This window comes from Amblyomma mixtum, chromosome 2 (assembly GCF_055824585.1).
Source record: "Amblyomma mixtum isolate Tamu chromosome 2, ASM5582458v1, whole genome shotgun sequence".
NCBI lineage: Eukaryota > Metazoa > Arthropoda > Arachnida > Ixodida > Ixodidae > Amblyomma > Amblyomma mixtum.
The window spans coordinates 173,991,082-174,011,472 of NC_143013.1; the positions used below are offsets into that span (position 1 = coordinate 173,991,082).

At 47.6% G+C, this 20,391-nt stretch overlaps 1 protein-coding gene across 1 annotated transcript; it reads right to left on the reverse strand.

The window, feature by feature from the left end:
• Positions 1–9,072: 9,072 nt before the first annotated feature.
• On the reverse strand, positions 9,073–12,032 carry LOC149361693 (uncharacterized). The gene is made up of 2 exons (XM_089569568.1): positions 11,883–12,032; positions 9,073–11,733 (listed from the first exon to the last, which is right to left on the reverse strand). Exons 1-2 carry the CDS (start codon positions 12,030–12,032, stop codon positions 9,073–9,075), a joined length of 2,811 nt encoding a protein of 936 aa, XP_089425694.1.
• Positions 12,033–20,391: the final 8,359 nt, after the last annotated feature.

The following is a 20,391-nucleotide window of genomic DNA, read 5'->3' on the forward strand; positions in this document are numbered from 1 at the left end:
TTTGCTGTTGTCTGTCTTAGTTTCTGCATGGAAATCTGCCAGCATGCATCCCTACCACGGTGTCAGAAGTATGTCAGACGGAAGAAGATGTGTTGCCATCCTTGCAACCATAACTTTTTAGGTTAGTTCCCGTATATGCAAAAGGTCATTGTCAACTTTACCTTCATAGATCCCTGGGAGTCCTCATACCACTCCTTCCGCAGCGGTGCAGCAGCTAAGCAATGCGCCACTGCCCTGTGATGGCAGGTGCTCTCAGCGTGAGCTACCAATTATTAATTTAACTGCAACCTACCACAGTGGGCTCACTATCCACGTCGCATGACCTATCCAAAGTCGCGTGACCTGGGTAGCCCACCTGCCTCCTGGGTTGCACTCTGGCGACCAACTGCTAGAGCCATATGCCCGTGATTTTTTGCCCACAATGCTGATTTTCTGGGGAACAGGGCCTTTAACGTGATAGTGTTAAAAACTAAGTAAGGCCAACCCAACGGTACTAGAGATAGAGTGACTCTACGCTGTAAGTAAAAATAAACCCAAAAGGGAGTATAGATGGTGGCAGCCACCCTTTTTACTCCATTTGTGAAAACATTTATTCCATGAGTGTGGAGTAAAAAGGTGGACTGTCCTCCATTTTACTTCCATGGGGGAATAATGGAATAAAAATGAGGGTTTACCTGCATAGAAAGGGAGTTAATTGTGCCAAATACTCCACCAGTGCCGAAATGGAGTAAAAAATACCATTTTGCACAATCCGCCCCGCCACCTAGCGTCTCGTTTGCTTCTGGTCAGTCGTCTGATAATGGCGGTGAGTGAAGATCGCTTGGTTACCATCGTCGCTGGATCTCTGCTCACGTCTGCTCCTTCACGGGCGCCTGCTGCAGTACAAGATATTAGCTTGTCGCCGTTTTCCGCTACAGTACACTACATAATTGAATTGCTCCTGTGAAGCCTCCAGTGCTCTAACCATACCTGTCTTCCCTTTGTTATTGTCGCCACCCCGTTACAGCCCCCGCTTAGGCTTAATTCTCACAGGCTTTTTTCAGTGTGGTTCTCGCAGTGTGTTGCAGCAGATTATGTGTTACATGAATGTGGAACTGTGATGGAACATAGTGTCAACGCTGAGGTCTTGACTGAGCTGATGAGGCTACATTTTTCCTCAGTCATATTGAAAAGCCAAGACCTAATGAAGTGAATAAGAAGGCAGACACGGCCATTCCAAACTACCATCAGGGGTGTTTTCAACTTTTCTGCTCTTGTTTTTAGTCAAATTTAGCGTGGTGCATGACCGTGAAAACTACCCAGCGACTCCTTTTCAGTTTTCAACTACTGATTACAAGGTTACATCCCTTTATCTACGAATATGGCCAACCAAACGGCCTTGTACAGCAAAAGGAGACGACAAGCAGACGACTCCCGCCGCCTGCTCCGCCGCTGGGCTTGCAGACGGCGAAAAGAATGCGTGACGCGGGGTCACATTAGGACAGCGCAGTTTCCTAAGTTAGGTTGCCGGCGGCCCGCAGAGCTACTACTGCCCGTTTCCGCCGCAGTCACTGCTGTAAGAATGAGCCTGAATGAGAATAAACAAACATGACGCCATTTTTGGGCTCCATTTCTGTGGGTAGTAAAAAATTTACTCCCTTATATACCTCGAAATAACTTCCTTATGTAAGGGAGTAAATAAAAAACACCATACATATGGAGTAAAAACCTTCTTTTGGGTGTGCGTTAGAGGACAAGCTGTTTACTCTCATTTGGGTGTTTTTTTTTGCTAACTGTGTACCAAGGGTCCACAGACCGCTTCTCCTTATTTATACCAATTGCGTAATTCCAAATCGGACCTGTGTATCAACTCTTTCGTTACCACGCCACTGCGCTTCGATCACTGGTGATCGAAGAATTCGAAGCGCTACGGCAGCGCGACCGCGGCCGCTACGGACTTGCTGAGTCATTCGGTTTGTTGTTCACACATTGAACTTCAACTTCCTGTTTAGTTTATATTTTTTCCAAAAAGCGGCAATTTTTGAGACGCGCTTAAAGTTGGGGGAGCGGCGTCGGGCGCTCCGAACAAGCCGTCATCATCGGGAATGGCGCTTGCTCGAAAAAACCCCGCTCCACTCAATTCCGCTGCGTTTGCACCACATATTTCTGATGTATCGATTAGCACGGACCCTGACGACGATGCTGAACTATCAGGTATTGTTTCGAAGCTCAAACTGGGCAACGAGAGCCCAGAACGCTCGCCTGTGCGTTCAGATTCCTGCTTCCGATCTGTTTGTGCGAACCGAAGCTCCTCACTATAGCCGTTACGGTGATGTGGCGCCGTCTAATTTGTTCTTCGGAGACTACAGTTTCGGTTTTTGCATAGACTGCAATTTTCCCAAGACGCGCGAATTTTTGAAACGCCCTTGAAGCGGAGAGTACGGCGCGGACGCTCCGTGCATGGCGCCGGACGCGCGGACGGCGCGCGCTCGGAAAAACCTTGCTGCGCACAACTCTATTGCGTTGATTACAATTATTATCTATGCTACGAGTAGCAGAGTCTCTGGTGACGATGTTGCATTGTCGGGTTTTGGTTCAGACGCTGTAACTGCGCAAACTGATCCCGGAACGTTGGCCTGATAGTTTCGCTTTCTTTTTCCTGTCCGCTTGTGCGGGCGCATCTGGTTTGTTGTTCAGACGGTTAGTTCCATTTTCGGCCTAGTTCGTAATTTCCCCGCCGGTCGTGCATTTTTGAAGTGCCCTTGGAGCATAGGCTTATTGCGACATAATACGCGGTGAGGATGGCGTCGCGTCGAGGTCGGGCGCTTCGCGCGCTCGGAAGAGTCCCGCTGCACGTGATTCTTCAGCCTCTGCAGCTGATTTTCAAAATCCTCCGAGCAGCAGTGACTCGGACGAAGATGTTGTAACGTCGGATTTCGATTCTGTAGCTACATCACAGCTATACTTATCGCATACTATATATCGCAATATCGCACCTATACTTTGTTGTGTTTTATATTTTTTTTTTCAATTTTTGACGTAAATTAAATAAGTTTTGATTTGTATTTTTAAACCACGCTTACCAAGCTTTCGTTTGGCGCATAACATTACACTTCCAATTTTTTTTTTGTTGGACTGTAAAAATGATATCAAGGGCACTCTAACGAGCCTTTTCAAGATGCATAAAGAAAAAAATTCTAGCTCGAAAACTATTCAAGTTATAATTTTCAAACTTAAATTAGAAAGAATTTGAATTGTTTTGTAATTTCTAGAATTTTTTTAGTACAAGTGTTTGGAAAGTTATTGTCATATAAACACAAAACTTTTGTTCTTTTTTATTTTTTGTTGTGTTTACTGATTTTTTTTCACCGCATTTCAAGCAGAATATGTGTTCAAATAAATTTCATTATAAAGCGCATTCTATCTCAATTATTGTTATGCATTTTATATAATTTTATCTATCACACTTCTTCCAAAAAAAAATTTTGTCTGAGACATATGAAAAATGCTCGTTTTCCCGTGGTAACGAAAGAGTCAAAATGCTTTATATTAATGCCAAAACTGGAGGCTAGCGCAGTAGTCATTCCACTTGTGACATTCAGAAGGACTGGCCAAAGTTCAAAACATAGACGCGGTGCAGGCAGGACAAACACAGAGCTGTTGCAGGGCTAAGTCAACAGCTGTTTGTAAAGTTCACAGGCAATGCCACACTGTGCTAACGTCCACTGAGCTGACCGTAGGTCCTTGGCGGGTTTTGAGCCGGAGTTTTAAAGCTTCTTTGCTGCACCACTTGAGAATAGCACCACCCAGGGCCGACTCCTTTCTTTCTTCGACAGGTTCTTTTTCAGGAGAAAAACGGCGCAAAAAAAACGTGGACAAAAGAGAGAAACATGACAGGACCAGCGCCGTGTTTGTCTCTCTTTTGACCACGTTTTTTTCTCCACCGTTTTCCTCATGAATCATGAACCAACTAGCCCAAACAAGAGTTCTTCTTGAGGTTCCTTTTGTTTGTTTTCTTTGTAAAATTTTTGTTTACTTGTTCTGGTTAGGGCTCTAGCATGTAGCTGTGCCAGCAGTTATCCACTTGTATTAAGGCCGTACAATATAGCTTTTTTTATTATTGCGTTTGGCGCGCAGAATCTAGTCGTGTGGTGACAGGCGTATGCTTGTTAAGCACATAGCGCTTCTGTCTTCTGAAAGACCTGGATGAATGACCAGAAAGTGCTGTGTGGCTCTGTGCAAGTCCAGGTACAGGCGTCGTTCGGAGAAGGTGCATCTTTTTGCGGTCCCGTAAGAACAAGGTCGCCCAGAGGTATGACACCGTGCTGTCCCGCGCAAAGACCGCATTTTGTAGCCAACAGACCGCAACGATGAAAAATGTTACAAGTTAATCGATAAGACATGAGAAGGAGTTTATAAAGGGCACGTGTTGGTCAGAGCGCCATGAGGGTGGGTGCTGAAGGATGCAGCCCCCGATATTTCTCGCTGTACTACCGTGTAAACAAAAATCAACACAAAAGGCTGTAAAATAGTTGATGTCGGCCTTTAAACTCCGTGTGTGGAAACACTTACTATATTATTATGGAGCAAAATTTAAGTGAATGTGCTATATTTCAGTCCCTTCATTGTTTGTTTTAGTCTATGGGGGTGTGAGGTCCCAAAGCGACTCGGGCCATCAGGGACGCAGTAGTGGAGGGCTGCAGAAATTTCGACCACCTGGTGTTCTATAACATGCAATTGTTTAATGGAGCATAAAGGAGGGTGCTTCTCCTTTTGACTCCCAGTTTGAACTAGATTTTTTCGTCTAAATGCTCCGGAACTCCCAGATGGAGTAAAAAAAAAAACACCGCTTACCGTAGGGTGCCTGGATGCCCGCTCGCCTCCGCTGGTCATCGAGGCACCCTAGCTAATTCACCACCGTTCGCATTGCGACCTAGCATCTCATCTGCTTCTGGTCAGTCGCATGATAATGCCTACGAATGGCGTCCATCTCTTGGTTACCATCACAGCTGGTTCGCTGCTCGCTTCTGCTTTTTCATGGGCGAATACTGCAGTATGAGAGGTCGGACTGTCGCAGTCTTTCGCTCAGTAACTTTCAACATCGAGCTCTTGATAGAGCTTATGAGGCTGCATTGTTTCTCAATCACAAAAAAAGCTCTTAAAACGTGAAGATATAAGATAATACTGCCATGCCAGAGAAATAACCTCTGATTGTTTTTTGCTTTTCAAATTTCTCATTCTGAGCCCCATCTCTTTCCGCCGCTGGCACGGCTGCAAGAATGAGCCTAGAATGGTATATTCATATATGCATTAACATATAGTGCCATATTTGTGGTCAGTTTCTATGACCAGTAAAATTATACTTCCCTGCACTCCTAAATGCCTCCCTCGTAAGGGGAGTAACTAAAACACTCTGTACATGGAGCAAATAAAAACTCCTAATGGGTGTTGGTTAGAGGACAAGCCATTTACTCCCGTAGCGCAGAAAGAGAAGACAGTACAGCGACCACCCAAAACTCGCCGATAGCAAATGGTGCTATATGAGGCCCGACTATTCAGTCTTGACCTGCCGATGACGCCAGCTAATTGTCATGGGATTAGCCGCTTACGCCAGAGATACACCTGACTGAAAGCACTGACGTTGTTACAACCCTAGGGGGAAAAAAGGCCTAGTGAGGTTTACTGGTCTTATAGAGACTTGTATTGGTTCTTAAGATTTCTGTATGGTTTGTATATTTACATTTGAATTAAAGCTATGCTGAAACCGAAACACCTTATAGACTGGTACATATCTATCTTATAGACAGTTTTTATCGGCTGTATAAGACAAGTATTAAACCAATGCAGAACCCAATACACCCTGTCGACGGATGCATATTTTTATTGCAGAACTACATATTTGTGCGCAGGACTGATAGATTGATGTGTATTAATCTATGGGTCTCACGAGATCAGTCAGTTAGTTGCCCTATAGGTGTGTTTCATTGCCTCCTTTTCCAAATTGTAAACAAGAATCAACCCTAGTGGGAGTTTAAATGACTGATTTTACCCTTGAAGCAATCTTGTGAGGGATCATTACCCATCGACACGGAGCAAAAATGAAGAAAATTTTCTATTTTACTGCCAATTCATTCAATAATGGATCAAAATGGAGGATTCTTCTCCCTTACCCCCATATTGAAATAGTGTTTTTCGGTCTCAACTTTCCCCAAATATCAAATTGAGCAATAAAAAACTCCAGTTTTCGCCGTCTGCACCACCTGTTAGCATGTCGTCTGCTTGGGCTCAGTCGCATAATAATAGCCGCTATCATCATTATAATCGTCGCTGGCTCGTCACTCATGTCTGCTGCTTCACGGGAGCCTGCTGTGATACCACGCAGGGGCTGGAACGTCACCGTTTTACACAACAATAGGCAACATTAAAATGTGTTTTTGTAGCCTTCAGTGCGTTCCCTCTATACCTGATCTTTTGTACACGCAGCCATCCCGCAAGTGCTCCAGTTTAATTAGGCCTAATTTCGCAGCTTTCTCCGATCTGGCTTGCGCAGTGTATTGCGGCCCACTGTAGCGTGGTACATCGAATTGGAACTGTTTCGAATTGAAAGTTTCAACGTCTGGCTCTTAATAAAGGCTGTGAAGCTGCATTGTTCCTCAGTCATATATGAAGAAACAAAGCTTTAAAGACATTAAGATGAAAGCAAACAATCATGCCAGATTACCTCCGTTGGTGTTCTCATTTTGAACTTAATCTGCTGTGGTTTTTAGTAAACTGTAGCGGCCGCAGCGGTCGCCTGTTTGAGCATCCACCTTGCATGCGGGAGGTGCGGGGTTCAATCCTCAGTACAACCGGGTATGCAGCGATGATACAATGGGTACATGCTTTCTCCTGACCTGGTACTCTGCAGCTTCTCTGGGGCCAAATGTCTGGAAAATGGTTATTTGACTCCATCTTGTGAAAAGAAAAATGCCTTCTGTAATGGCGCTGCTCTTGCGCATTAAAATTCAGCAGCACCATCAGTAAACTGCGACATGGTGCACGACCCCAATCAACCACCGGATATACATCGCACGTTCGATGTATATCAGTTTTGAGATATACGAATGGCAGTGGGAGATCCGCTGATGTCCCATGGACCTCCGACGGACGTACAAATATAATTATTTGGGTCCCCAGCGGAGGTCCCGGCCGGATATCCATCAGCGAATCCGTTGAGGACATTGGCAATTCATGTCTTCTATACATATATGAATCAAGCCACTATGACCATAGCCAGTTAAGATATCCGGTAGATCAGGATAAAATCAAGATGATTTTATTAATGTCATTCAGCTGCTTTCAGCCTTCAAGAGGGATTATTCACGCTGGTCATACCAGCACAAGTTTCACGCTATAGGAAGGGATATTGTGCGCAGGCAGTACTCTCATAGTTGAACTTGTAGTCCAAAATGAGATGTTCTTCTGAAGAAAAAACAAAGCGCAAATACAATACCATTACGGAAAGGCTTAGCAAATTATTATCGGCGAGATAATGCAAGTAAAAACATTATTGAAGACCATTTCAAGATCATTTCACAATTTCAACCCATAATTTCTCTAACCTTGCTGCATTACCAATGCACGTCCGTGGCGTGAAAGAAATAGACAAATGTTTACAATGCATACAGCGCACAAAACAAAATGAAATGAGCTGTAGTCGGATACAACTTAACCCAGCAGCTTTCCCCGTCAAGGGACCCCCTTCCAGCCAATGGCGTCGGCCAGTTCTCACGACCTCGCTAGCGTGACAATGCAGGGAGCGGCGCCACAATAGATAGAAGGGCCTCTCCCTGACCACAGAGGCCATCTACCATGCTCTGCTTTGACACACTAGCATGCTCGTGAGAATCGGCCGCCGCCATTGGCTGGAAGGGGGTCCTTTGACGGGGAGAAGCCGTGACATTCTTTAGTTGTATCCAACTATAGTAATCTACAATGGCCCAGTGCAAACCACAGTTTGTAGAGGTATGTTACCTTCGTGTTTGAGGTCTGAAAAAAATTCGCTGTGGCTTAGCTTGGTTAAGCCCGGTAATTGCGAAAGCAATATCCTTACCTACGGCATGGTTCAGCTGGTAGTGTAGCTGGTGGTGGTGCTTGTGGTTAGACATGTGGCGATGCATCTGTTATCCAGTCCAATCCAATCCAATGTAATCTAATGTAATCTAATGTAATATAATCTATTCTAATCTAATCCAATCCAGTCCAGTACAATCCAGTCCAGTCAGGCCGCCGTTCATGTGCACCGCCGTCGCACACGGACGGCGCGAGATCGCGAAGCAGTGTTAAGCCGCTGGTGGTTGGCACAGCTACTGCTTTCTAGCTACGTGAGTCGAGCCTAATCTCTTCAGCGTAACGCCACAATCGCGCTCCTAGCGGAGAGCGCAGGAGTTAGGCGCCGGTGGTGGCACCGTCGCGGCTTGCGACGGCGCGAGTCGGCAAAGCCACCTAGACTTACTCAAGGCCTCTCCGCTTGCTCCGTGACGTCACGCTAGTTGTCCGTCCTCCGCTCGCGACTGCGGTGGTTCGCCGGCAGTTTTAAGCGCACTTTTTTACTATCCGAGGTACAATGGCTTTAGAAGTGAGTCAACAAATATCACTTAGCGACTAAACAACAGCTTTTTAACCGCGAGCATGATTTCGCTAAATATCTTCCGTGTTAATTTATAATTTATGCTATGTTTCGTAGCCCTTGCAATATACTTCGCATTGCAGCTAAATGCTTCGTTTTTATAGCTGCATGATAATACTTGTGGAAGAGCATTGGACTGCTATAGTTCCTGCTCTTCAGTTAATCGCATTTAGTTCATATTAACTTCAAAATATTTTGTTCCTACACAGAAAAGCAGTAGAATGAAGCAGAATGCATGAGATGCAGTACCTGCTGCATCTCATGCATTTTGTTGCTTTTTAAAGAAATGTACGTTTTTTTGTCATTTTAGAAAGCGGATGGCGTGTTAGACATCAAAATAAACAAAATGAACGAAGTCATGGAAAATAGTAACATGAATACTTTATGGACATTTTATTGGTCACAGTGCTCTGCAATAAAATATTTCAATTCTTTAATTTTTTTAGTTTCCTGGCAGCTGCCTTCTTCTGACTGCTGTCCTGAATGGCGTCATTCTTTAGTTTACAAAAATTACTCATCACTGTGTTGGCTGCGGCTTTTAGCTGCAGAAGTGAATTCCCTGTATGTCCGTTTTCGCACTCGCTGACCGGAAAGTCTTCTTGAACCAGGGAAGACACTAAGGAAGCTACAATGGAGTGTTGATTGCGGCTCAACAAAAATCTCTCTTCATTTTCCCCTGTTGAAAGCTTTTCAACGACGAGCTTGCAGACAAGAACCATGTTAACAACACAAGGCTGCGGAAACTTGAGTCCACCTCTGGAAAGGTGGACGATCATGCTCATGTCTTCAGCTTCCAGGATCCTGTCCTCAACAACAACTGCGCTGGCACACGAGGAACAAGACAGTTTCTTAAGGGCAGCATGTGCGCAATAGCCAGCTATGTACGCTATCACGTCCATGTCACACCTTGACCGAGTAATGTCGTCCTCTGTAATAACAACAGAAAAGCTATCTGTGTCCACAATTGCTTGTTCATCCTCTTTGGTGCTTGTTGAAGCCGCTTCAGTTGGCAATGTCAGAAGCTTTTGTAGCCTCAGCTTTTTTTCCGACTCATACAACTGACGCACCGAAATATGGTAGTTCCTGCCAGCCAACCTGCGATAACTACCGAAACGGTCTTCCAAAGCGTCTGTTTGGAATTTCCCAAGCAAAACATACTTGAACTTCAGCTCCTCCAAACAGTATCGGCACACTTCCACAAGAGAATAGCAGGAGAGCCGAAGGGCAGTGTGGGTTTCCCTGGTGAGTGTCCCACTGGACATAGTTACTGACTTCCAGGCGTCAAGCCAGTCTATGATTCCGCTGAGAAAGGTCAGCTGTTGATCATTGACTGATTGTACCGGTTCTTGCAGGCTGTCCTTGACTCTTAGACCCTTGTGAGGAGTTTTCACGTTCACTATTCTCCACCACGCCAGGACAATGTCTATGAATAAGGCGGTTGAGTCAGCAAGCGGGATCTTCAGTACTGATCCACGAGTTCGGAGAGCATTCGAGACGAAAGAGTTGATAACATTTAGGACCAGTTTCACGTTCTGGCGCTCCATAACTGTTGGATTTACAGCTTTCGCGTTAAGCCCATAAGCAGCTTTCACGAGTGCTGTTTTTTCTGATGAATAAAGTTTCCTAACAGCTTCGAAGGATGCCGCTTTCATTCGGGGGGGCCCGTCAGGCATAACACCAGACAAATCAATTTCTGGGAAATAGAAGCATGTTGCAGGGTTTTTTTGATTAATCCAATTATTTCTTATACATTTCAGTAAGTGTACCGGATCCACAATGTAAAATAGCGGACGTTGGTTGTCTACCGGGTGAGGGTACACAATGCTCAGTTCGGGCTCTTTTGAAAATAGGGACATCATTTTGCGGTTCAGAGAGTTGTTGTCCGTTATGACAGCTATTACTTTTAGCCCCGTTTCTTCAATGCCGACCATTATCTTCCTCGTGTACTGGTGCAGGGTTTCAGCATTCATTCTACACACAGGCAGAATATGTATGACATCCTTGTTCGAGGAAAGCAGTGACTGTGTTATGAAGACATGGGCGGTTGTTGCTGGCTCTGACGAATGGGCTGATGCTCCAACTATTGCTCCTGCCTTGAAGTCAAAGAATGGTTTAAGATGTATCTCGTCAATCATTAGTGTTACGGTTTTTTCGTGGGGCTTCAATAACTTCGCTCGTTCCCGTATGTACGAAAGGAAATTTACTTGTTGTTGTTCCTCGCTGGGGTCACCTTGGTATTTGGAACAGACACGGCGTAGAGTTGATGGATGCGGCAAAATTAAGCTAGATGCAGATCTTGCAAAGTGATAAGCATGGGGCGAAATGGAGTGAAGAATGCTGGCAAAAACTAACATTTCTGAACTGTAAACACGCTTATTCGTGAGGAAAAGGCTGATTTGTTCATTCACAAATTTTAACAGCGCAACATCTTCCGTTCCTTCTTCAGTGTCTTGAATAAATTCGGATATCAGGAATCGAAAAAATGTCAAAACATCACGTTTCTGGCCGCCTGATTTTACGAAACTTTTACGCAGCTGACCTTCAAGATTTTCAAGCAGCGCAGACAAGGCTGTTGCGTTGCAAACTGTGTCTGGAACTGCACTGCCACATGCTAGTGAATGCAGCCTCACCATGCCTATAGTTACAGATATTGTCAGATCTGGAAGGACTCTGACAGCACATTTCACGTATGGAGATGGCTCAGGTTCTACACGAAGAAACATGACGGACTCTTCGTTCGCAGTGACTGTCCAAAACTTGGTGTCGCAGATGTTGGCTAGCTTGCTTTGCAATTCTTCAAACGAAGGCACTGAATTTTTGCGTTTTTCTTCCTCGCTTGCCTTTGAAGAATTCTTGATGGCTTCCTGTATGGCGTCATTTTCCCGACGTGCCCTCTTTCTTGCTGGGGACTCGCGACGTGAAGGTGTAGAAGAAAGATATGATGGGCAATTGGGGAACACCGAAGGCACTGCGCCCTTTTGAAGTTGAACACGATCGCGCTTGAGCTCTATGGTTCTTCCTGTTTGTTTATCATGATGTGAGAGCTTGGGGATGAAATCTTGCTCATGGAAATGGAGCTCGCATACCTGCATGAGAAAGCTTAATTATAATTACATCCGGTTCTCTCGAAGCTATTCTTCAACAACTTTTAAAGTTACGGAAGGTTTTTGCTTTGTGTTGGGTTTTATGGTACATAAGCTAAGGCTACCAAAGAAGTTAAATTTCAGTTACTTACCTTGGAATGTATGGTTGGCGTAAAATCCTTGCGAGGAACTGCTATCTTCCAAGCTTTTCTGTGAGCTTCATCTTTGGGAAAACCAAACACTCTAACTTTTGGGCCACCGTCATAATTTCCGCGGCACCCCGGCACACAGCAACGGCCCATGTTGCGATTACAAAATGTGCTTTTCTTTAGCACCACATCATGATTTCAACGTGCACAAGCCAGGAGAATACGGTATGACGCACTGCAGCTCGAAAACCTAGAAGTCGGAAAAGATAAATGTCAGCACGTTCGCTGCCTAACCTAACCACAGGCCTGCGTTTCTATGAGCCTGTGCTGCGTTCCACGTGCGCTCTCACCGTCGTTCGCGGCCGGACCGGTCGGGCGGGTCGGGCAACTAGTGTGACGTAGGCCCCTGTGGAGAGGAGGAGCGAACAGGCCTTGTCTAGTCTAGGTGGCTTTGGAGTCGGTCGCCCTTTTCTTCGGCGTGACGTCACAACACCTGTTGCGCTCCTAGCGGAGACCGCAGGAGTTAGGCGCCGGTGGTGGCACCGCCGCGGCTTGCGACGGCGCGAGTCGGTCGCCCTTCTCTTCGGCGTGATGTCACACGTGACGTCACACAGAGGTCAACTAAAGGTCAATGGTGGCACCGCCGCGCCACAGCAAAGGCCGAAAGTGCAAGTAGTAAAGCTTTCGCTTTAAAAAGTAGCAAAATACGAGAGCAGGCAATTTTTTTCCGACCAGATGCGTTTGAAATGATAACAGAACACGTTCCTTTACCTGCATATTACTGAAATAGTATTAATAAAGATGTCTTTTCAAACAGCAGGCTATAATTTCCAGCCTGCCAAAACCACACAGAAGTTCGCAGGACAGTGCCCAACAGTGGACTGTGTTAAATGAAAAAGAAAAAGACGCTTCTAAATGCACAAAGCAAATTAGCACAGTACAGTTTGCAGTCAGTAGTATTAGCTGCAGAAGAACTGAGGATTGGGTGAGTTGGTGGTGATCCATCGTATTAAAAACGAGCGCTAACAAACACAGAGGACGAGACGACTTTCAAGCCTTCAGTTTGTGTCGTCTCGTCCTCTGTCTTTGTTTATTGGTGCCGGTTTTTAATGCGAAGGAGTATTAGGGCTGGGACAGTTTGAAAACAGACACGTTTACTGTTTTTTTCGTATTAAGCAAGAAAATTTCATCAGGAAGCTTGTTGAGAATTAGTGGAATATAACAGAAGCTGGGATGTTCATATCTAGTATGGAGTCTTGGCCCTACAATCGGTTACAACTCAAGAAGGCAATGCCGAATGCCCTTCAAGAGGACCTCCAGCAAATGGCGTCGACTGGTTTCAATGATGTCGCGGTTGATCTCATTTCCCGGAGGTACGGATTAACAACGACGTCATGAGAACTGATCAGTGACCTTGGGTGGAAGGCCTCCTTTAAGATTTGTATCCAACTATGGAACCGTTTATGCATTCAGAGGGGATGGGCAGGTGTGTAAGGAGTGCAGTATTCTTTGCACCAATCACAATGGTTTCTGTAAAGAAAAGTTCAAAGTTCGGCATCTGTACCTACGAGAGCAAGTTTACACCTTGAAAAAGCCATACATAACGGAGGTGAGAACACTTCTTGAAATACAGCATACTTACCTTTTCGAAAAAACAAAAAAAAATAAGCGCAAAGAGATTTGTACCAGTGCACGAACAATGTGTTTACAATGAGAGACAATACAGCAACCCCCTAGGCAATCGCATCCACAAAGTAGAGATCCTTACCACACACTTGCAAGCTACCTGGTGGGTGACTCAGTGGCTGGGCACAAGGTATTCAAGTAGAGAGTGACGCGCGCAGAATATAACCTAGTGGAAGATATCCGACCCTTGAGCCAGCGCATGACATCTCTTTGTGAAGTCCTGCCTTACATACCAGGACGGTGCGTGTCCTTCAATCATCCCCGCAGCAGGGGCCCCTTTATTACTGGCTTGGCTTTCTTTCCAGGAGGCATTCAGCCCGATATGACAGACGATCTTGCGCATGCGTGACCAGTGGCGTCATCGCTGTCAGCGTCGCAAACTTTTACGACTTCTTTCTACTGCGCCTTCTGTGAACCTTTCTTCTGAGAACCTTTCTTCTTCTGTGACTCGCGTGCTAAAAATGGACACCTATCTTGTCATTCGTCATGGCTGCAGAGCGGTGCGGACGTGTGTCGCATGGGCTCCGCAGTTTTTGACCATTCCGAACCACACCAATCCACAGCGCCACCAAATTTTATTTGGAGCTGACAGAACTCACAAGCTCGACCGCCTGGACACCTGATCCAGAACGGTAGAATCAAATTTTTGTCTCCTTATCGGACTTGGCCGCTCGGCAGGCCTAGCTTCGTCTACGGGAGCCCATGGGCTGCTAGGCCTAACAAGGCAACGGTGGTGCGGCCTGGACTCGACCCCGCTCTGCGAAATATACATTCCATCAGACCACGGAAGGATTGCCCCAAAACTTCCCAGACGCCCAGGAGATGGATGAGGACGAGTTCGACACCACTGGCTTCGAGAGCTCGTTGAGCAGCGATGACGCCGCGTCCGCCACGCAGGAGCCTCCCAACTCTTACAACAATGCTTCCAGCTGGGAATTGGAATTGTCCAAACGCCAGAAGAAACTCCGGAGGAAGAGCAGACGGACCGCTGCGGGAAACAATCCGACCACCCAAAAGAATCCCGGCGAAGACAACTCAAGCCACCCCGACCGACGGAGGGCCAGCCGCTGCCGGCGGAACGCCAACGTACAAGGAACGCGACACGAGCCTAGGCGCAGGGTGCCTCCGCCCAATAAAAACATCGTTAAAATTATCCTACGACCGAAGAAGGTACTGGCTGTCAGACTGCTTCACACCCACCAGGTAGCCTGCGCTGTAGTCGCAGCGTGCAACCACCAATGCAAAGATGAAGATTTGATCATAAGTCTCCGGCCGGGATCTAATATCTTAATCTTAAGCACCCCACAAGAACCAGCCGCACAACTCGTGAGGCGCATTACCAGCCTCAACTTTGCGGGATGCACATTCGAAATGAACACCTACGTGGTCGCACCGGAAGATGTCCAACGTGGCGTGATACATGGAATTGATCCCGGGACGACACCGGAAGAACTCAAGGCCCATTTACGAGTGCGCACCCAAGGAGTCATCATATTCAGCACCCGAATGTTAGGAAAAACCAAGACGGCCATCATCACCTTTGACGGACCGATTATCTCAAAATATGTTATCTACTATGGGGGCAAGACGGCATGCTACCCGTAGCGCCCCACGACACAAGTGTGTTATGTGCGTCTCCAGCAAGGCCACCGCTCCGACGTGTGCCCCACACGGATGTGCGCGCGTGTAGCCACTGCGGAACGCAAAACCCACCGACTGGATATTCCTGCGCTCTCAAGTGCGTGGTCTGTGGTGAGGCCTACCCTACCGGGTCGAAGGACTTCCGCGAACGACTAAAGGAAGTCAGAAGCCAGCGAACCGAGACCGCCCTCAGCAATAATAAAGGTGGAAACACCAGCAACAGCGGCGGGCGCGACAGCAGACGCCGCAGCCGCGGTGACCGCAGCAGACGGCCGCAGTGGTTCAGCTCGGAGGGAGAGACATCACGGAGCCGCTCGGGATCCCGCTCATCGCGGAACCGCTCGCGGTCCCAGTCGCTTCCCCCCCTGCCACCCCCTGCGGAGACGAATGGCGGGAACCAGCAACGAAAGAACGCAGACACCGGATCCGTCCAGAAAACCAGCAACAAGGTGAGCTGGAGAGCCGATGCTCCCGGGGTTGCTCCACACTCGTGTGGGACTGGCAACAAAAACAACACAAATGCAAACAACGGACGCAACCATGACCTTGAGCGTGGAGACGCGGAGAAAGCATGGTGCACATGGTGCGATTCTTGCCACAGCGCACAGCGCCAATAGAATTCAAAAGTGTGACATCACAGGAAACGACGTAGCGGAAGACGTCGAAACTGCACCAGAGGTATTTTCACTGTTGTTGTTGTTGCCTTGGTGGCATGGAAGCGCTCGGGCGGGGAAGAAAAAACTTTTTTTTTCCTCCACGCGCTCGGGTCTGTTGATTTCTCAACATGTCACGTGCATTATTTAACGAGCTGCTCATCGTAGTTGCGTACAAAAGCAAAAACTTAAGAATACCTTATTTGCATAAAGTACTTGATATTTTAATAACAGCACATTAATTCAATAAAAAATGAAACTTAAGCGTGTTCTACGTTTATTATTGGAAAATTATGCCGGGGCCGCTCGTGCCGCACCAACAGAAATTGCAGGCGCCGCAAGCATGTGAAAGGGCTGTCGCGACTGGCGCCGCTGCGACACTGCGACTGGACCGAAGTTTTTCGTTCGCGTCGCATCATGTGAAACGGCCATTAAACAGAACGAGTTGGAACGCCAAATTGGGGAACTCACAAAGATAGTTCATGAACTAAAATCCAATGGCCCCCCGTTGTCCAACGCTCCACAAACGCATTCCTCGCTGCAAATGAGCGACTATAGGAACGCTCAGACTTGCTACGAAAGGCAGAAGAAGGGAAAGACAGCCATCTTAGTGAGCAAGGCAGTCATAGTCATCCATCACGACAGCATAGCCGACACTGACGTTGAGCATGTGGTAGTAGAGATCATACCAAAAAAGAAAAGGAAAGGAGAAAGGGTATTCATTGTCAACGTGTATACATCCTGCCGAAGCAAAGAAAAGCCTTTTTTTTTACCTTTTTCACGTTGCCCACAAACTAGCGAAAAACAATACGTTAATTATCTTGGGGGATTTCAACGCCATGGACAAGAGCTGGGGTACCAAAAAGCCAACATTAAAGGTAAAACGCTAGCCGAGGTTGCGGATAACTTCAAATGCAACCTACTCACCGACCCGGCAACCCCTACCAGGGTTGGAAATAGCGTGAGCATTGACACCTGCCCCTACCTCACATTCGCAAGAGGAGTAAGACACACACAATGGGAGAACCTATTGGAAAATTTAGGCAGCGACCACTACATACTCAAGACGCAAGTAACCTCAGACAGGCTGAGACGCCAGTTGGGAACGGCAAAAATAACGGACTGGAATGCATTCTGTGCAGCCTGCGACAGCAACCTTACCGAGAATGGCATACAGTCGATGGGGAAGCATGCTAAGGGATACGCAAGACAAGAACACCGAAAGCATAAACCGAACAGCGGAAACACCCGAGGTAAACGGTCGGCTGCTCAAACTCTGGGATGCTATGCTCAGTTTCACCAGGAGATGGGAAAAACAAAAACATAACAGGAAACTCAAGCTTAGGATCGCCGAAATTACAGCGAAAGCAGAGGAATACGCCGCACAGATGGCAAAACAAAATTGGTAACAATTCAGCGATTCTTTTAGTGGGATGCTAGGTACGACACGGACTTGGCACATCATTAGAGCGCTCCTTGATCTGACTAAGACAAAAGCAGGAAACAATAAAACCATATACCGGTTGATTCACCAATTCGAGGGCACTGACTCGGAACTCCTCGACAGAGTGCGTGCCAAATGCTTTGGTAGCACGAACCCGCCGACCTATACAGGGGAGTACCGGGGAGACGATAACGCTAATCTCGACAGACCCACCACGAGAGAAGAGGTCTACGCGGCCATACGAAACGCCATCAGACAAACGGCCGCGGGTGCGGTTAAGATAAACAACGCAGTCATCCGCAACCTCAGCGATGCGCTGGTCGCCGACCTGATCGACTTCCTCAACAAACAATGGGAAGCTGGAACAGTCCCCGAGGAGTGGAAACATGCCGAAGGGGTGATGATACCCAAGCCAGGCAAGAAACTGCAGATAGAAAACCTCAGACCTATCTCGCTTACGTCATGCCTGGGAAAACTATACGAGCGAGCGGTAACGCAGAGACTTAAAAACTACATGGAAGACAACGAACAGCATGTTCGGCTTTAGAGCAAAATTATCAACTCAAGACGTACTCCTTCAGTTATATGAAGAAATACTTCGGAACGTATCTAGAGACGGAGAAAACGTAATAATGGTCCTAGACATCAAAGGGGCTTTTGACAATGTGAGCCACGAAGCAATCCTCACGGGACTGGACGACCTGAACTGCGGGCGAAGTATTCATAGCTACGTCAAAGCCTCCCTATAAACAGAACTGGAACGATCAGTACAGGAGAGCTACGGTCCGAGAAGTTTCGAACGACTAACAAGGGAACGCCTCATGGTTCGGTAATGCCACCCACGCTATTTAACGTCGCCATGATCGCACTAGAAGAAATCGACGACATGTACCATGCCATTTATGCCGACGACATCACCATATGGACTAACACTGGCTCACTCGGCGAGAAAGAGGATAGGCTACAGGAAGCGGCCACCTGCGTGGAAAACTACGTCAAAGCAAGAGGGCTAGCATGCTCGACCGAAAAATTTGAGCTCCTACGGATGCGAAGAGGAAAACAGAGCCGAACTGTCCGTACCAGTAAAGAGCTTCGACTTAAAATCTACCTCGAAGGAGAAGCAATACCAGAGAAGACACTCATACGTGTACTAGGGATGTGGATACAGTCAAACCTAAGCTGTACTCAACCCTTGCTCTATTAAATGCATCTACATTTCAAGTGGCCCGCATGCATCTCACATAGACGACATGACATGCGAGAAGACATACTCAAGCTGGTCAGGAGCCTAGTGGTCAGCCGGGCGACGTACAGTCACCCGTACCACAACCATATCAAGAGTTAACAACAGGCGGACGCGATTTTACGCAAAGCGTATAAAACCGCGCTTCGACTAACCCATAACACATAAACTGAAAAGCTCTTAGCCTTGGGACTGCACAACACGTTTGAAGAACTACGGGAAGCGCAGCATGTCGCCCAAATGAACAGACTTCAGCAGACCCCCACGGGCAGAGTTCTCTTAAGGGCTACACCGAGAGGGCATGTTTCAACTCCAGAGCTGCCGCTCCAATGCTAGCAGACGGCAGAAAGTATGCGTGACGCGGGGTCACATTAGGGCAGTGCAGTTTCCCAAGTTGGGTTGCCGGCGGTCCGCAGAGCTACTGCCCGTTTCCGCCGCTGTCACTGCTGTAAGAATGAGCCTGAATGAGGATAAATAATGGTTGGTTTATGGGGTTTAACGTCCCAAAGCGACTAAGGCTATGAGAGACGCCGTAGTGGAGGGCTCTGGAAATTTCGGCCGCCTGGGGTTCTTTAACGTGCACTGACATCGCACAGTACACGGGCCTCTAGAATTTCTCCTCCAAAGAAATTCTAGCCGCCGCGGCCGGGATCGAACCCGCGTCTTTTGGGTCAGCAGCCGAGCACCATAACCGCTGAGCCACCGCGGCGGTAATAAACATGACGCCATTTTTGTTCTCCATCTCTGTGGGTAGTAAAAAATTTACTACCTTTTCACTCCAAAATAACTCCCTTATATAAGGGAGTAAATAAAAAACACCATACATATGGAGTAAAAAAACCTCCTTTTGGGTGTGCGTTAGAGGACAAGCCATTTACTCCCTTTTGGGTGTTTTTTTGCTAACAGTTTACGTCGAAGACATGACGCGTCTCTTCCGACGGGCTGACCCAGCCATGTCAGAAGCCAAAAAGCTGCGCCACCTAATGCGGGGTGTTAGAGAACAGCTTTTCGCCGGCCTCGTGCTTAGCCCCCCAAGCACTGTTGCCGAGTTTCTAGCAGAGGCTGTCACGATGGAGCAGGTCCTCAGGCAATGTTCCACCATGTACGACCGGCCAGTCCTTGCTGCTTCTGTTACGGAGACTCTCCCGACAATACAGCAATACCGACTTCCTCCGTGACATGATCTGCGCTGTCGTCCGTGAGGAGCTAGAGATCAGTGGTACGTCGCATCCAACGGCCAGCTTTCTTATGGGCGTTATCCGCGAAGAGGTGCAGCAATCTATCAGGCCTCCGTTACTACGCGGCGAACCACAGCCCATCCAGACCGACTACTACGGCCCGACGTGCGCTGAAGCTCTGCGACGCCTTGCCCCTAATAACGCGGCATTTCCACAGCCCATCCAGACAGACTACTGCCGCCCGACATATGCTGACGCTCTACGACGCCCTGCCTCAAGTCCGGCGGCATTTGTTGAAACCCCACACGACGTCCCGCTACCCTCCGTGCAGCCAGTGCAGCACATCCCGAGTAGTGATCGACGATCCCTGCGCAGAGCAGACGGCTGGCGTGGCCCTGACTGGCGACGTTTGTGCTTCCATTGTGGGGAGCCCGGTCATCTGTTCCGCCGGTGCCCATATCGAGAGCTTGGCCTGCAGGGTTTTTCCTCCGATGCGCCAGGACCCCGATTTGGCCAAAGGCCCCCTGAGATTGAGGAGTACGTGAGCCAGCAACCCCTGTGGTCCACGGCGCGCCGTCAGTCCCGATCGCCGTCACCTCACCGATCATCATTTTCACGGAATCCGCCGAACTTCTCGCGAGCGACGGCGGACCGCTCGCCCAGCCCT